General features: G+C 47.0%; 1 protein-coding gene across 1 annotated transcript in view; it reads left to right on the top strand.

The window, feature by feature from the left end:
• Positions 1 to 17980, top strand: part of ADAM19 (ADAM metallopeptidase domain 19) — a 32653-nt gene extending 14673 nt beyond the window's left edge. Inside the window, exons 6-23 of the mRNA XM_071443450.1 lie at positions 1382 to 1574; positions 2014 to 2079; positions 3370 to 3441; positions 4238 to 4404; positions 5271 to 5355; positions 5602 to 5741; positions 6868 to 7045; positions 7887 to 7976; positions 9149 to 9344; positions 9661 to 9769; positions 10407 to 10599; positions 11146 to 11226; positions 11723 to 11831; positions 11933 to 12065; positions 12290 to 12356; positions 13212 to 13418; positions 14773 to 14919; positions 15662 to 17980. Of these exons, the coding sequence (XP_071299551.1) occupies positions 1382 to 1574; positions 2014 to 2079; positions 3370 to 3441; positions 4238 to 4404; positions 5271 to 5355; positions 5602 to 5741; positions 6868 to 7045; positions 7887 to 7976; positions 9149 to 9344; positions 9661 to 9769; positions 10407 to 10599; positions 11146 to 11226; positions 11723 to 11831; positions 11933 to 12065; positions 12290 to 12356; positions 13212 to 13418; positions 14773 to 14919; positions 15662 to 15736 (2308 nt within the window). The 3' untranslated portion in view covers positions 15737 to 17980. The remainder of the gene's footprint in view (positions 1 to 1381; positions 1575 to 2013; positions 2080 to 3369; positions 3442 to 4237; positions 4405 to 5270; positions 5356 to 5601; positions 5742 to 6867; positions 7046 to 7886; positions 7977 to 9148; positions 9345 to 9660; positions 9770 to 10406; positions 10600 to 11145; positions 11227 to 11722; positions 11832 to 11932; positions 12066 to 12289; positions 12357 to 13211; positions 13419 to 14772; positions 14920 to 15661) is intronic.
• Positions 17981 to 18092: the final 112 nt, after the last annotated feature.

Below are 18092 nucleotides of genomic sequence, written 5' to 3'. Positions count from 1 at the left end.
CAGGGAAAATGCAGAATTTGGGGTGTCATTAGTAGCTGTGGCCCCCTAAGGAGCTCCAGGACCTTTCCTCCTGTTGCTGCCAGTGTGGAGGGGTGCAGTGACTGAGTTTAACTTGAGTTCACTGCAGCAGAAGAATCTTGCTGGTGGCATCTGTCACAGGCAGGGACAGGACTCAGCCCAGTGCTTTACACTTGGGCAGAAACCTTCTCCCACTCTCTCACAGCTGGCAATTTTGTGTGTGTTTTGGGGCAAAGTCTTCAAGTCTGAGCTCCCTCCTGGGCTGTGAGCTTTCTGCTTTCTCCCCAGGTGGTGCCAGGGCTGTGTGTGTGAAACCTTTATTTTGGGAGTAATGGAGCCTTTGGCTGGAAAAGGGAGTCTGTATCCTCAGCCAGGAGTAAATGAAGGAGTTTGTTGTGACCAAGGAGCTGCATTCATTTACACCAGCTCAGAGTTTGTTTCCAAAACATCACACGGGCTTTATTGACATTAGTGGTCATTGCTCTGGAGCCCTGCTGGAAGCTGTGCTGGTGGGACTGGCTCCAGCCAGGAAACAGCCCCTGCCAAAGCAAACCTGAGACATCTCAGTGAGTGTAGCACAGGCCAAAGGGCCTGGTGAGATAACCAGGACAGTGCAGCCACCTGTAGCTTGCAATAAGCACTCCAAAAGCAAAAGCAGGTGTGCCGTGCTTCTGCCAGCCTGTGTTTTCCTAGGCTCTGCTTTCCAGAGGGACAGGGATGTTCAGTGTGCCTGTACAGAGGCTTCCTGCACCCCTGAGCTCTCAGTGTCTGCTGGCAGCTCTTTGATATCTTTTTCTCACTGCTGGGGAGGCACAGGATCTGAGCACATGTGGCTGTTCTCACTCTGAGCCTGCATGGTGTGGGTGGTGCCCATCAGGCCACACATTTTCTAGAGGGCATCACACAAACATTTCCAGCTCTCCTGGCTGTAAGAGGCTCATTGAGAAATCTAGAACCATCTGGGTATGTGCATGACCCAGGGAGAACTCTGCTTTTCCTGTTGACAAACAAATCTTCACATTTTTCAGGTCTGGTCTGTTAAAGGCAAATTTCTTCTGTTGGCAGAAAAGCTTCCACTGCCCCTAAAGAAAAAGCTGTAAGTTAAACTTCTCAGGTTGCAGCACATGCTCCAATAGCCTCTCAGTGTGTGAGGCCCACTGAATGGATTTTAATATATGGAAGGTCAGGGATTTCCCCCTCTGAACTCAAAATATTCCCACCCTTTTAATTAATGAACTGCCTGGCCTGGTAAGGATAAGTGTCTTGCCAGAGTCAGATGGGAGCTCAGCAGCAGCAGAAGGATTTGTCCCCAGTTGCTGTCATAGTAATCAACTTTCCCTTTTATTGCTTCCCCTTTCAACAGAGGACTCATCATACTGAGCAGCAATTCCAGCTATATCTTGGAGCCAGCTCCTGACAGCCCAAACCAGCACTTGATTTACAGGGTGGACAACCTGAGGTTGCAGGGAAGAGCTTGTGGCTACCAGGGCACTGTGGATGCAGCTGAAGATTGGCTCAGGAGCTTCACAACTGGGATGAAATCACCAGGCCAGAGGGTGAGCAGGGCTCAGTCTGAGTCCATACACGATGCTCCAAATATCCCACCTGTTCCCAGCCCTGCTGTCCCCTAGGAGCATAGCTGAGAAAGTGAAATGGAGAGCATTTAAGAGGGTTTTTAGCAAGCTGGTTGTGAAATGGTGGCTCCAGCAGGGAAGTCAATGAGTGTTGGGGACTGTGGTGGGCTGTAGCTGTTCCTACATCCCATGGAGGAACAAAAGCTGGGCTGAGGACAGGCTTGTGGGCACCTGCTGTAGCTGCACTGACCTTGGTTGCCCTAAATCAATCACAATCACATCAATCACCCTGTGCATGGGGTGGGCTGAACAGTCAGTGAGAAACAAACTGGGAAAAATGACCTCTACATATATTTTGTGAAGAGATTCTTGGGGAATACTGGGGGAGTAACCCAATAACCGAGTGTTGCTGCTGCTGCAGGTGAAACGGGACACTCTGCAGGCTACAAAGTATGTGGAGCTCCTGCTGGTGGCTGATTATGCAGAGGTAAGAAATGGGATTTATTCTATCCAAGGAGCACTGGGCACAGAGCATCCCACCTGCAGCATCCCCTGGGGCAGGGAGGGATGCTGAGGCTCAGCAAGTTTTCTCTTGCAATCCCAGTGGTTCTCAGTGGACAGGGAGAGCTGTGTCTTGGTCACTTTTGTCCTGGCAGCCACCACTGGCCCAGGGAGAGATCCAGATTTGGATGTGGGCTGAGGGTCAGTTCTGGTCTCCCAGGGTGGCAGTGGTCAGTCCTAGTTATGGCTGGGAGAGTCTGCCTTCAGAACAGGGAAATTTGGGGGTTTCCAGGAGTGATGTGCTTCTAACTGCAGTACACTTAATCTCTAGATAACCATGATGATGCTGTGCTCTGAGCTGCTAGCAGATACATAAATAGACATTTTTAAGGCTCCAGATCACAGAATAGGTCTGGGAGAAGTAGAGTGGAGTCAGCAATCCCTCCCCCATCCCCAGCCTGGACAGGCCAGACACACTGACAGTGCAAACCACACAGTGTTTTACTGATTGTTTAATCTCCAGCACAGACGGGAGCCAGGCTGGTCCCATCCATAATTTACAACTTGAAACTCCAGTAGGGAAAACCACACAGTGCTCTGGGCTATAATTTATTCTGAACAAAGCTAAAGAGGCAGAACCTATTTTGGTTTCTCTGTTAGGCAGCAGGACACCAGGGAAACTGAGAAAACACATAATACCCAGGAACTGCCATATGTTGTTCACCATTCGATCAGAGAAACTGGGACAGAGGCTCACAGTGTTGTTCTTAAATGCCCTTTCCTTGCTGAGTCCCTCACTAAAAGAAAAGTTGGGTTTTGTCCTCTGTTAAACAAAAATCTGAACATTTTGCCACTTTAACTCTTTGAGCCAGTTTGCTAAAATTACCCCATTCATTGCCAAGTGGTTTAAACAGGCAAATTGGTTGGATGAGTGAGATGTGATGAGAGGTCCAGCAGCCTTGACCTCAGACATGAAGTCCTGTTATCACATATTTCACCTGGCACATTTGCCAGCTCTTTGTCAGCCCCCAGCTCTGGGGACACTGATAAGTTCGGGTTGCTTCACTGTGCCACCACTTGAGTAGCATCACTGCCATCGTGTGCCAGGGATAAATTCTGAATATACTTGTACAGGTGGGCTTAAAATCAGATGTGCAGTGCAGGGAGACTTCACTTCATAGTTACCTTCTCATTTCCAGAATAATGTGGCTCATTTTAACACATTTCAGCTCTTTGTGGTTGCCTTTGTGCTGTCTGACATGTTCATTTTGTTCAGTTTCAGAAACATCACTTCAGCATCGAAGCAACAAGGCAGAAATTAGTGGAGGCTGCTAATTATGTAGATAAGGTGAGACTGTGTGTGTGTGAAAGGAGGAAAGCAAGGCCCAGATCATAAAATATGAGAATTAATTGGCCAGGGGAAGGCTGGCTTTTTGGGAGAGAGAATAATGTTTTGGCAGTTCTCCCCAGTGACTCGGGGAGAGTGTCTGCCAAACAATTGTGTTGTTGCAAATCCCAAACAGGGTGGGAGGATCTCCATTCCTTGGAGCCAGCATGAGCACCTTGTGTTTTACTGCATTTCTGTAAAAACTGTTACCTAAGTAATGCTTTTTGAAAAGGGGCTGAGGTATTCACTTGAAATGGTAGAAAACCTGGGAAGTAGAACTGGAAGGGGCTTTCAGAAGTCATCCCTGCAGTGCTGTTGAAGTAAAACTTCTTTATTTTTCAGATCTACTTCCTTTCTGCTCCCCTTAAACCCCTTCCACCACTCCCTTCACCCCATTACTCATGAATACTTCTCCTGTTTGTACTTGACATGGCAGAAGTGCAAACAGGAGAAGGAATTTTGACATATTGGAATATGAAACATGATGTCAGTCTTCAGTGTTTGTTTCTTCAGATTATGTCTTTGCCAGTCATTCAAAAATGAAAGCTCAATGTCTCTGTTTCACTTTGAGTTTAGGTGGTTGCACATTTCTGTCTGCAGAGCTCAGCACTAAGCTGAAATGCATTTCCAGAGGGAGCATCTTCTCTGGATATGTGAATCTCTAGTAGCAATTAGCAGTATATATTTGAGATTTAAACCACAGTAAAATACCTTTGTGGTCCTCATTTTATCATCTCTTTTCTTTTCTGTATCTTAGTTTTACAGGGCCTTGAATATCCGGATTGCCTTGGTGGGGCTGGAGATCTGGAATTATGGGGATAAATGTGATGTAACAGAGAATCCCTACTCCACCCTCAAGTCCTTTCTGGCCTGGAGCAGCAAAGAGAGGCTGCACAGAAAACATGATAATGCCCAACTAATCACGTGAGTGTTTCTGACAAGTGGGTCGGGTGGGTGGGAAATCAGTTTTTGTACCATGATATCCTTCCAGGATTCAAAGTGGCTTTGTGGAAAGCATGAATTGGTAACCCACCCCACTGACACACAGAGCCCTGGTGCTGGGAGCCAGCTGATGGTGGCCTGTGACTGATGGGCCACTGATCCATCAGGGCCAGCAATGCAGATGGCATTGGAAGAAAAATTTGCAGCAGCTCTCAGATGGTCCTACCTCTTCCATGGAAATTCATCCACCAGGATGAATCAGAGGACCTGTAGGGTTGAAATGCAGAGATAAAATGCCTTTTGCCTTGTTTTCTTTGGTTGGATTTTTTTCCCTTTAACATTACTGTATTTCCTCTCCATCTGGTCATGTCCTGAGCACAATTTCCAGGGCCACAAAGATTTCAGGGTGGTGCAGAATTCCAGCTCAGAGGCTGGAGCAGACCATTGCTGCACCTCAGAGGTGTTACCTACCACTCCCTCCAATCCCCAAATCCCAGGCTGGCAAATACCAGGCTTATGGTAAATTAATTATCCACAAACAGTACTCAGACAAGGATCCAGAGCTGGTCTTTTCTGTGCTTGTTGCAAAGCTCAGCAGGAGCACTTTTTGGAACCAAACCATTATAAAAAATGGGATTGTCTGGCTGGCCCACAAAGCAGAGTAGCAGTCCAAGATAAACAGACCTAAAGGCTTTGTAGCTCTGCTATGATGTCCTGCTCTGGAAGACACTATAAAGGCAATGTGTCCGCTGACCCTGTGTAGGGAGCTGTGTGCTGCAGGGTGCATTTCTCTGCCTGCCCCCTCGAGTGCCTCAGTGCCATTTCATGCTCTTTCTGGTTGATTTTAGGGGTGTGCCCTTCAAAGGTACCACAGTGGGCTTGGCTCCCGTGATGGCCATGTGCTCTGACTTCCAGTCAGGAGGAGTAAACATGGTAAGGAATTGCCAATCCCCAATATAAAGCTTCTTGCCAGCAGTGAATACACAGGAGAGATGCCTCCTAAAGCCCAGGGAGAAAATCTTTCCTGTCAAGTTCTCCACTCACCTGCTTATAGGCAGGAATACCTCCAGTATTTATTTTCTACATGTACAAATGAGAAATTCCCTTCACCCCATCGACCCAAAGGTGCACAGGACAGGCACAGGTAAAATGCTGATGTGCCTCTTTGACCTTGCACAGGACCACTCTGATAATGCCATTGGAGTTGCTGCTACCATTGCCCATGAGATGGGACACAATTTTGGCATGAATCATGATTCTGCTGGCTGCTGTTCCACCCCTGCAGCAGATGGGGGCTGCATCATGGCTTCTGCAACTGGGTGAGTTCATCCCCACGGGCTCAGGGAGGAATGGGAAGGGCTTTGTTACAAGAGCCTTGGTGGAGTAAGAGCCAGAGATGTAGAGTGACAGTGGGTTTGTTGCTGCCTGCTGGAGTCAGTGTTTATAGATAAAAATTTGCTGGACATACCCTGGGGCATGGGGCAGTAGCATTTTGCTGATACCCAAGGAACTGATTCCTGCCTGAGACTGGCCTTAGGTGATGGCAGCGTTTGAAGGTGGAGCTCTGAACTGTTGGTAAAAGGAAAGTTTTCCTGTTCCCTTTTCTTAAGAATACTCCTTGGTTTCTGAGAGCCTGTGTTTAACAGGAAAGAAGTCAGTGAGAGAAAGGGGAAGCAAGAGTGGGTCTGGAAGCCCATAGGTTTTCAGAATTTGATTTTGGTTGAGGAAACATAAAAATTTCTACAATTCAGTCACGAAACATACCAGATGAACTCATACACTTAAAGCCATATTCACCATTTACTCAAGCCTTCCTCTGTTTGAACAGATTTTTTTTTATAGGCATCGTCTTTTGTGTGTATCATTTCCTCCAAAACCATTTGTGTGAGAAGTGAAAGCACAGTGGCATGCAAGCAGAGCACACAACATCCACACAGATGCACAGCCACACATGGAGTGCACAGGCATTGTAGCAACAGAAATTAATAATTTTTGTCACAAACAATATTCACATTCTTCAAAATGAGGTGGTAGATAGGAAAAATTAAATATTATTTTTAGCAGTTAGGCTCACAGGGAGTTATTCACAGGCTGAGTGCTGAATTCTCAGGCTTGTTCAAGCAGCTGGGAATAAAGCACAGCTCCAGTATTGAGGAGGAGAGGACAGCCATGCTTGTCAGCAATCACAGTCAAATATAACTCAACACATTTTGGTTCTACAAAGTTATTTTGTAAGGCCATCATATTATTAAAAAATCTTGCAGTGCAGTCTCAGTTGTGTAGTGCAGGCACAGGAAATCACCACCTGCTATTGCACAACTCCAGGAATTTCAGGGGGAGACCTGTGTCCTTTGGCACTTGTCAGGATTTGCATGTGCTCCTTTTTGCTTCTCTAAACCATTGCCCAGACCTGGCTTCATGTTTTTCTACCCTGTCTCTGTTCAGGCACCCATTCCCCAAGGTGTTCAACCAGTGCAACAGACAAGAGCTGGAGAAGTATCTGCAGTCTGGTGGAGGGATGTGTCTCTCCAACATGCCAGACACCAAGAGAATGTATGGTGGAGGGAAATGTGGGAATGGCTACTTGGAAGAGGGAGAGGAGTGTGACTGTGGAGAGGTGGAGGTAAGATCCAGATCCAACCATCTGGGGTTTAGTGGGACACATTTTTTTTAATTATGTATTTTGAAAATACAGTTTTGTGATCTGTAATCAGCTTTTTTTTTTTTTGTGCAGGAGACATAAGTATCTTCCCTGTATATAAATGTAAATCAAGGTTCTAAAATATTACATCTGACTTAGTGTGTGGTACAATCTCCCAGAACTCAGGGATGGTGTGGTCCAGGGCTGAACAGAGGTGATTAAAGCTTCATTTGAAAAGGAGATGAAAAAGTGATCTTAGGTCACATAATCACAGATTAATTTAGGTTGGAAAAGACTTCCAAGATCATCAAGTCCAACCTGTGACCCATCACCACCTTGTCAAAGGAACCACAGGACTGAGTGTCACATCCAGTCATTTCTTGAATACCCCCAGGGACAAGGGACAGTGACTCCACCACCTCCCTGGGCAGCCCCTCCCAATGCTTAACAACCCTTGCAGTGAAAAAATTCTTCCAGATGTTGCAGTTTCATGTATAAATTCACTTTACCTATGGCTCCACTCCTGTTAAGGATGGGGCTTCTCTCAGCACTGCATCTCATTTCTGCAAATCCATCCTTTGCCTCAAAAGAGAACAGGGAGCTGGAAGCAGCAGCCCAGACTCTCCAGATGTGATGAGCACAAGCAGTTGTATCCCATCAGAGGGGCCTGGTGCAGTGCTGGCACTCAGCTCGTGCTGGGTGCCCTGAGATTCCCTGGAAGGAGGGAGGGTTTTACTTTGTGTGTGACCCACTGTGAGTGAGAACACATCAGTGCCTGCTCAGATCTGCCCTGTGAACTCTGCTGCACTTCTCTGCCTTCCAGGACTGCAGGAACCCTTGCTGTGACCCCAGGACCTGCTCCCTGAAGCCTGGTGCTGAATGTGCCCATGGCAGCTGCTGCCATCAGTGCAAGGTGGGGGCTCTGGGTTTTCCTGAGAGGAAAGGGAATAACAGGGGTTATTCTGGAAACTGGAGGGGGAAGGGGAGAAAACACAGCCAAATATGGAGTTTAACTCCTCACCTGGTTTGGTTTGTCTTCAGGTGCAACAGCCATGAGTGTAATCAAACTAGGGGGGGTTCTTTCTTCTGGCTGATTAAATTGACTCCCCTGGTGTCTTAAGATGAGCTGTGAGTGCTGCTGGAGTGAAGTCACACTGCCTCTCTTGAACACTGAGGGATAAATCAGAGCTGATATTTCTCTCCATTGGCTCTAGAAGAAATCTAGACAGAGCTCTTGGAGCCAACCCTTCCTCCAGGGATTGGGCTGGATGCTTTGTTTGCTCTGAACCCTCTTTTCTGGGGTGCAGCTGAATCCCTTTAGCTGAAAAACTGCTGGCAAAGAGCATAATTTTAAATCTCATCTTTCCTTAGAATGACTGGTTAAAATGTGTTTGTGGTTTTGGAGCCAAAGATCTCAAATTTGACAACAAATTAACTCAAAAACAAACATGGGGAAAACATTTCTCTTAAGCTCATCTTTATGTTTGCACATTGACTGCATGCTCTTACTGACCTATCCTGAGCAAAATGAGGAAAACAATTTCCAGAAATCCACCTGGACTCACTTGGAACAAGCTCCCAGATGTGACTGTGAATGCCCTTTGTTCTCCACATGTGTGGTGGACAAGAGCAGAATGAACTGAGTAAACTCATAAGCAAGGGAGACAATAAGTTATGCATCAGGAAAATGTCTCCAGCAGAAATGTCAGAAACAAACTTTCCAAACCAGGGAGGGTTTTGAGAACAGATTACACAAACATCTGTCAGAAATGGTTCAGGTAAATTGGATCCTACCCTAGGGGAGAGTGAGATGGATCAGTGTCCCCATGAGGTCTGGCAGCCTTACATTCCATGCATGATCTCATTGCTACCTGGGGAAGGGATGCAGTCATTAATTGTCACTAATTGTATTCTACACAGTTCCCCCAGCTAATGAAGTCCCAGAGGCACGAGTCACTGCTGACCTCAAAAACCCTCAGACAAGGAGGACACAGTGACACACAGAGGGTTCTGCCTTATCTACAGACATGAAACCACAGAGGAGCCAAGCAATAATTCTGGGTTTTCCCCACTGTCTCTTTTTAGCTGATGTCCCCAGGAACTCCCTGCAGGAAGAGGTCAGGACTCTGTGACCTCCCAGAATTTTGCACTGGCGAGTCCCCGTTCTGCCCCCCCAACTCCTACCAGATGGATGGGGCTGCCTGTGATGGAGGAAAGGCTTACTGCTACAGTGGCATGTGCCTCACCTACAGGGACCAGTGTGTGCAGCTCTGGGGGCCTGGTAAGGACACTGCCTGCACCACATTGCCAAGTATTTCCAAGGTGTCTGGGACCTGCAAGTCACAACCTGCTGGCCTTTGAACCAGCAAATGCTCTGCTCCTGCTGCTCCTCACCCTGCTGTTCCTCACCCTGAGCAAGGCAGGAGCACCTTCCATACCTGCTGTCAGCAGCAGAGTCTGAGCAGCCTTTTCTCCTGCCTTACTCATGTGCAGGAGGCAGCAAAAAGTTTCCCCTGCTCCAACCATTCCAGAAAAAGGACAAGTGAGTGGTTGGCATGGGGTGGGATGAAGCAGCCACTTGAGTCTCTCCCATGCAGGAGCACAGCCAGCACCTGATGCCTGCTTTGAGAAGGTCAATGCTGCTGGAGACATCTACGGGAACTGTGGGAAGGACATCTATGGGAATTACAGGAAATGTGACATGAGGTACAAAGCAGAGGGGCAGCCCAGGGTTGCTCAGTGGAGAAGATGTTTTTATGTGTTACAAAATTATGGGCCAGGAGATAAAACTGATCCATGCATTGGTTCACTCCCTCCCTCTGCCTTCTGGGAAACCAGCTGCATCTTTGTGGGACTTGGAGCCTTTACAGCTGAAGCTCTCAGCTCACCATTTTCAAACATCTAGTTGGTATTCTTCCAAAGCAACAGAAGAGGGGGATTTTTTAAATCCATAAGATATATTGTAGCTTTATAAGTGAGTCAAAACTTTTTAGTCTTAATTCTGATTTTGTTGAGCCATCCATGGGGACATCCCCCACCCATGGGGACTGTGGGGTGGTACCATCAGTATCCATCAGATAACTCTTGGGGAGGTGCATGATCTCATCACTGATATTTCTCTCCACTGGCTCTAAAAGAAATCTCGACAGAGCTCTTGGAGCAAACACTTCCTCCAGGGATTAGGCTGGATGCTGTGTTTGCTCTGAACCCTCTTTTCTGGGGTGCAGCTGAATCCCTCATTTAACAGTGACTCAGCACTGCTGCTTTAATTTACATTTGGACTCATGTCCGCAAACATTCAGCAAGCCAGGAACAATCACTTTATCCTTTCCTTTGACATCAGAGATGCTAAATGTGGGAAGATCCAGTGCCAGAGCTCAGCTTTCAAACCCCTGCAGCCCAATGCAGTGGCCATAGACACCACTGTGAACAGGCAGCGCTGCCGGGGCACCCACGTGTACAGATCCGACAGCGAGGAGAAGGAGATGCTGGACCCTGGCCTGGTGTTGACAGGAACAAAGTGTGGGAGCCATCATGTAGGTACAGTTCTGCCTGGAGTGGCTTGGGGGAGGCTCAGAGTATCACTTTTCCACCCAGAATGTGCTTTGTGGTTGTCAAGCTATTAATCTTTTATGTCTAATGATCTTCTAGGAGGTTTCTGTATTTGTTGGAAAAATAATTCCTTAGAGGTTTTGGAGAAGGACACACACCAAAGGCTTTATGTCTCTGCCAGATGAAGTTCAGGGCCAGTGCTAAATCTGGGATTTGCTAAATGGTTGAAGTTGTCTTGCTTAAGGATGAGACACAGTTGGAACCAAAGACCTGTGAGAGCCCCTTCAGGCACTTGCCGCATGGGCATGGCCAGGCTGTGGCCAGCTGAGCTCCCACTTCTCTCTGATTCCCAAGGGCTGGGATTTGGGGTAGTGATTAACAGTTTGCTTGGGTACCAGGTTAATTCATTTCCTGTTACTCTGCCCAGGGAGTTAATTAGTTGTATTTCCAAGTCACAAGATAGCACAAGGCAGTGATGTGGCAGCTAACCCAGAGAGCTTACACTGAGTTTTTGGATGCTTTCTGTGCAGGTTTGCTTTGAGGGGCGCTGCCAGAACATGTCCATCATCTTTGATTCTGAGAGCTGTAGCAAGAAGTGCCATGGACATGGAGTAAGTGTCTTCTTTTTCATCTCCATTCCAGGCTGAAGCAGGATGGGCTTCCATTCTTCTGTGGTTGCTTGTTCACCTCAGTTCTGATACCTTCCTTAGGTTTGCTCTGGACTTTGACTTCTTAGCTATCAATTTGAATATTTCTTTCCTGTTTGATGCATTTTCTGGTTCATGAAAGTCCCTTTGACATAGGATTTAAGGAGGGATATGAATTGCAATAAATGAAAAAAAAGGAGTAATCTTAAAGAAAAATATCCTGGACCCAGTTCAGATTGAATAAAAAGTATTAGACATACTAAAGAAAAAACATAGAAAAAAGTAACATTTAGGGCAGTTTATCCCAAATTGCTTCCACTCCCTGAAGAAAAGAGTTTCCAGGCACTCAGCTCCCACTGGAGTGTCTCCTGTAGTGTTTAGTTCAGCAAGGCCTGAGTTTGTTTTCACTTGCAGGTTTCTTAGTAGCTTCCACTTGAATCTCTCAATCTTCCCACTCCAGGTGTGCAACAACAACAAGAACTGCCACTGTGACCAGGGCTGGGCCCCCCCCTTCTGCAACAAGGAGGGGACAGGAGGCAGCTTGGACAGTGGGCCCCCTCTGCCTGAAGGTGAGAGGGACCAGCTCTGCTGTGGGGCCACTTCAGAAGGACTTGAGCTGGTTGGGAGCAGAGAGTTTTCCATTTAACAAACTCCATTTTCTTGTCCTCAGGTTCTTCAGCAGTTGTGATAGCTCTGGCAATCCTGGCTCCCATTCTCGTCCTCACAGGAATCTTTTTGTTCTATTACCTGAAATGCTGGAGTAAATTTACCATCTGTTCTCTAAAGAAAACACCTCAGTTCAGGTAAGGTGTCAGTGCTGTGCCTTGTCTCCTTGTCCCCCCTCCTGCTAGGACAGAAGAGACATTGCAAATGCTGTGAGGAATGTCACTAAATTGATTTGTTGGTGTAGTCACTATTGGCTTCTCATTTTTTCACTCCAGTGAAGATAAAATAGTAAATACAGGAAAATAAAGGAGAAAACATATCAAGACATTAACACCCTTCTTTTTCTTTCTCTCATTGTCAGTGACACCTCTGGAACTGGGCATGCAAACCCTGCCTTCAAGCTGAGAACCCCCCAGCAGCAGAGGAAGGTAGGGGCAGGGTCCTTCCACCTGCAGGGCAGAGATGCAGCTGCCCCAAGGTGTGGGATGGGATTTCCCTGGAATTAGGGAGTGGTTTTATCAAAGGATGGGAAAAGGAGGCAGACATCACCCCTGGCTGAAAGTCGGTGGTAGCTGAGTGTAGCACCTGCTCCTGGAGATTTCCTCAAAGGCAGGAGCTGGGATTTGACCAGGCTCCTGTGGCTGCTTGTCTCTCCTGCTGAATCCTTTGTTGTCACATCCCCCATCTCAAAAGTGGAGAAAAAACTGGCAAACCCTGGGTTTATTTGCAAGTGTCACACTGATGCCTGGATTACTCTGTTCTCTTGATTTCCATTTCTGCCTCATGATCCCAGGTTGTCCCAGTCCATCTAACCAACACCTACCAGACACACACAACACATGCTGGTGTTGCACACACACACTGGTGTTACACACACACACACACACACACACACACACATACTGGTGTTGCACACACACACATACTGGGGTTACACACACACATACTGGGGTTACACACACACCCATACTGGGGTTACACACACACACATACTGGTGTTACACACACACTGGTGTTACACACACACATACTGGTGTTGTACACACACACATACTGGGGTTACACACAGACATACTGGGGTTACACACACACACATACTGGTGTTACACACACACATATACTGGTTTTACACACACACACACACACACATGTACTGGTGTTGCAGGCAATATTTTCCACTCTGTGGCTCAGAGACCTCATGTAGATCCTCAGAAGTGTCGCAGCGAGTACAAAGGGTGGTATGAAGTGGAAATACATGAGGGTTTGTGGTTTTTTCTGCACAGGTGACTGGCTTCCCTGAAATCCCACCCAAGCCTCCTTCTCAGCAAGCTCCAGGGCTCCAGATGAGCAGGCAGCAGCCACCCCCCTTCCCTGGCAGCCAGAGCTGCAGCAGGGGGCAGCCCGTGGGGCCGGAGCTTCCCAAGGACATTCCCCACAGGACACCCCCGAGCAGGCCAGCACCCCCTGCTCCCAAACCTCCAACCTCTCAGGTATGGACTCGTGCTGCTGTCCTGTAGGTGCTGTTTGCTGGCAGGTTTGTTCTGGTGAGGCCTCTCACCCTGGGGGAACTGTTAGTCTTGACCCAACCTGACCCCATCTTATGTGAGCTTCCTGTCCACGAGGTCATTTTGAAGGCTAAAAGGAAATATTTATTCTTTTGCTGGCAGCTCTGTTCTAAACTTACTATGGACCCCACATTCTTATTGGAAAGATGGTAAATCACTCAGACTGACTTCAACCCATTTTGCAAAATAATATTATTATATTGGGGCCCTCAAAGAAGCAAAGGGCCAGCTACAGCAGGTAGGGGGAGACTGGTTCCCATGCAGTCTCTCTCTGAAGGACATAGAGGAAAACAAACCCTGTGGAGCAAAATCTTAGGGAATGGGTTTGTTTCTAGTCCATTGTTCCCGTGAACAGCCGGCACTTCAGCAGGAAAGAAAACTAAAACAAAAGCAGGAAGCTGAGTGCTGTCAGTAAGGAATAGGTATCCTTCCCAGCTGCTTGTTGACAAGTTCCCCATGATCTCCTTTGTGTTCCCTCCTCAACACATCCAGTCTCTTTATCTCAGTCACCCTTATGAGGTGGAACACTTTTCATAGGATTTCCACAACAAACCTGGCTGTTTCTGGGTTAGTGGAGAGCCACGAGTTGGGGAAGACAAAGGGAAAATAATTAATGTCACTTTTTGCTTCTTGCATTGGCCTTCCTGGATGTTTGCAGCATCTGCCAGATTTGCTCTCCTGCTATTCCTATAGGAGCTCTTCAGACCTGGCAGTCAGTGGAATTTAGTCTGCCTTGTTCTTCCTGGAGTCACAGGGCAAGATCCTTGGAGAGCAATAGATCCCCAAGCCATCAAGCATTGCCTTTATGCATAGTCTGAGGAGACTGCAGAGGTTTTGGGTGCCCTCCAAGTCATGAGTGCAGCTGTGTTTGTTAAATCAACACCTGTAAGGCAGCAGCTTAGCACAGAGCCTGAGCAACAACAGGCAATTGGCTCTTGTGGGGGTAACTTCTCCCCCTGGGACATGCTTTCCACTGAAATTCATTAGATGAATGGAAAATATAATGCTCTGAGCATCCTATTAGGGACAGCTGTGTGCACAAACAAATAATAACTGCTTGTGGGTCTGTGTGTGTTTGTATGGGCACAAGAACATGCACATATATAGTGTTTACAGGCATTGTATAGGCAAACAAACACTGAGTGTATGTGTGTGGAACTTGCTTCCAGCCATGAAGTGCATCAGTTAAAGTGACTAATTAAAAAGGCTCTGGAACACAGGTTACCTATTACTTCCAAAACTTAAGGTTTAAATTCAAAACTATTTTTTTCCTCTGCAGGATATTTCAAGGCCCCGGCCACCCCAGAGAGCTCTGCCAGCGAATCCCATCCCATCCAGGTCCAGAGGCTGGCAGGGGAGCAGCCCTGCTGTCCCACTGCCCCCTGGGCACAGCAGAGCCCCTGGGCACCTCCAGCCTGTGGCAGAGGTAGGCACTGGGAGGGGTGGTGGGAAGCACCACCTGGAATTCACCCCTGGGGAATAAAAACACTCTGAAGGGAATATCAGCCTGCAGAACACCCTAGTGCACAGCACAGGGGGGTGGATGCAGAGAGGCTGTGGCTTGGTCACCTTTATTGCAGGGGTCTCTCTTTTTACCTGTTTCATATTAAGAATTTAAGAAGTTGAGCAAAACATTGAATTTAGTCCTCCACAGCCCTGAACACTTCCTCAGGCAAGGCATTTGTGTGAGTGGGGCAGAGCAATGGGGTCAAGGGCTGTGGGACTCAGAAGTGTTAGTGAAGAGCAGCAAAACATGAAGATTCACCCAAGACTTGAAGATTCCAGTAAAAAACAAAAATTCTTTCCAGCCTCCCTAGCTGTGGCTAAGGAGATGCATTCTCTGCAGGGAGTGTTGCACAAAAATATCCTGAATACAGGACTTAATAAGGGACTTCTAGGCACTGAGCTCAGTGCTCTGCAAACACAAAACATCTCCACACAGCACAGTTATGTGTCTCCAGCCTGCAATATACTGGAAGCCAGCTGTGGGAAATGGAGAAAACTGCAGGAACCTGCTTGTGGGAGAGTTCCCATGTGATGCACTGGGCTGTGGATGCAGACAGGCTGTGCAGACAGACTAACATCAGCTCCAGGAGAGGGCAAGGATGGTGCTTGTTCTCCCATCAGTGCTCACTCCTCTTCTTTCCCCCTTTTTCCATCTCACCCAGGGTGTTGGTGCCTGGAGAGCTGGAGCAGTGAACAGCTTGCACGTGGGACAGCCAGGCTCCCGTGGGCATTCCTGAGGCAGCCTGTTCCTGGCCTTCATCACCAAAACCACTCTCACACCTTCACTGCCAAGGACAGTGCCTCAGTTCCCCTCCTCCTGCCCCAGCCCTGCTCCCTCTGTGACTCACCAGGCATGGCAGGGGTGCCCCAGGTACACGCCAGGCTCAGCTGGGCCCTCTCTGCCTTTTCCACGTAGGGATGACTCGTTTGTACGGTATTTAAATATTGTTGTGCAATATCCACTGCAGGGATGGGGGTGATGGGGGTTTCCACGTGTTTTTAATCAGTTATTTAAGTATTACCAGGGAGAACAAGCTGTGAGTGCAGGTGCTGGCCTTGATGGGCTTTCATGTGAGCCCTGTTGGCTTCCTCAGCCCCCCCAGGCAGCTGCAGCAGCATATTGGTGCTATACAGAACCCACTGCCTCTGGGGAGAGCAGCTGGTGATAACATTCTTCAGTTTATTCTCTGTTTACAGGGGGTGGCAAGTGGGGCCCCAACGGGGAGCCAACCATGGAACTACAATTTGTGGGGCCACTGTGGATTGTGGTCAGCTTTAGCAGAGGGGATTATTTTTTATTTTGTTATTTTCCCCATGTAACCCTCTTCAGCAGGAACATTGCAACCATTCTCTTGTCTTGCCTTGGTGCTGTAAATCCCAAAAGCAGCCCCAGCACGGCCCATGAGCTCCAGTCCAGGTCATTAGGACACCCTGAAGGTACGAGAGGGCAGCTCTGGCCCAGATGCAGAGCAGAAGGCCAGCAGGAGGCTCAGCAGAAGGCAGTGCTGAGGCCCCTCTGCGGCGCGCGGTACCGGCAGCAGGAGATGTGTGTAACTCAGCATGGGCTGTCTGCTCCCCAGACCACTGATAAACCTGCCTGGAAATGCCCAGGTGGTGAGACAGCTGAACTATTAACACAACACATGGTGCTTTTGTAGGGCAGCTCTCTTACTCCAGGCTTTTTCTGCAGGCCATGGATGGAGAGAGCTGTCTGTGTGCACTTTAAGCAGCTGATGGTTCTGACCCTGAGGACCCTCCCTTATGAATTTAGTTTTTTCTTCTCATAATAGTTTGGCTTTTGTATGTGTTTTTTGGAATTTTTTTTTTCCTCAGGATTTTAAAATAAGACCTTCTGTTATGCCAGATTTTTTTTTTCCTTGAAATTATTTCCTAGGAGAACACAGGGAGATCTGGAGCTGCAGTTACCACAGTCCTCTTGTGTCTGATTTATATGGACAAATCCTCAAAGAGCATGACTGCTGCTCCACATGTGAGAAACTGTATTATTGGCATAAAGAAAACGAGTCTTGTTTGCTGGTTCTCTTTCCCTAAGATCTACTCATTAAAGAAATCCCAGATAAACCCCAAGAACTCATTAAATTTGTAGTTATATGTAGTAGTAGTTATAAGTATCTGTAGGATGACTTAAGTCACATTAGTTTTCACAACTTTACTACCTCTTTCTCCACAAGGAAACAGTTCACATGGTGTGTCTTGAAATTCTCACAGATTATTCCTTATCTTACCAATTTTAGACTTTTTCTTACCTTCTATGTGCCTGGAAAACAAACCAATCTAAAAAACTTCCTTCTGAAATAAGGCAGGGCAAGTAAAAGACAATAGCTCTCTAATCTTTGTCTTTTTCAATAGCTGGGGTATATTACATTCAAAAATGTGTATTCAAACAACCCCCAAACTTGTTTCTTGGTATGTAATGGCAGGTTTGGCTGCTCACAGTGCAGCAGGACTGTACAAACACTGTAATTGTTGATTCAACCACAAGAACTTGATCTCATAGCTGAGCCCTCACTGAGGGCAGCAGCACTTCTGCTCCTGATCTTCAGCAAATGGCCACTAAAAATCACTAAAATTATTTTCACTGAATTTCATGTGAGCATGGGTTCAAGGTTTCAAAAAATGCCCTTGGACACACAATGCTCAGAGAACAACTGGACTTGCCCAAACTCTAATAGAAAAATTTATTGCTGGAATATCACAAACATCTCCAAAAGGTAGTTTTAGGTAAGTCCTTTTAAATTTTCATGTATGCAAGTTAAGTGATTGAGACCAGGGGAACTGCAGGAGGAGTTAAAGATGGTAAAACCTGATTTTTTGAAAGATAATATTACTTGGGAGAACTTATAACAAATGCATCTCACTTTCTCCTATGTCCACATGTTAATGGTTTACAACAATGCTCTCTATGCATCTATGCAAATACTTGAAGAATGCAATTCATTGTGCCTTTTGCCTAGTTTTAATAAAATTTGTTTGTTGTCATTAACAAATACTCTTTCACTGTCTATTATTTCATTGCTTCAGTTCAAATCTTCATTTTCTACATGGCATTTCTCCAGGGATGGCAGGATTGCT

Source organism: Agelaius tricolor, unplaced genomic scaffold (assembly GCF_023055355.1).
Source record: "Agelaius tricolor isolate 1412-34295 unplaced genomic scaffold, bAgeTri1.0.p SCAF_18, whole genome shotgun sequence".
Lineage (NCBI taxonomy): Eukaryota > Metazoa > Chordata > Aves > Passeriformes > Icteridae > Agelaius > Agelaius tricolor.
Note: the sequence above shows the minus strand (reverse complement) of the source record. Positions and strands in the feature narration are given on the sequence as shown.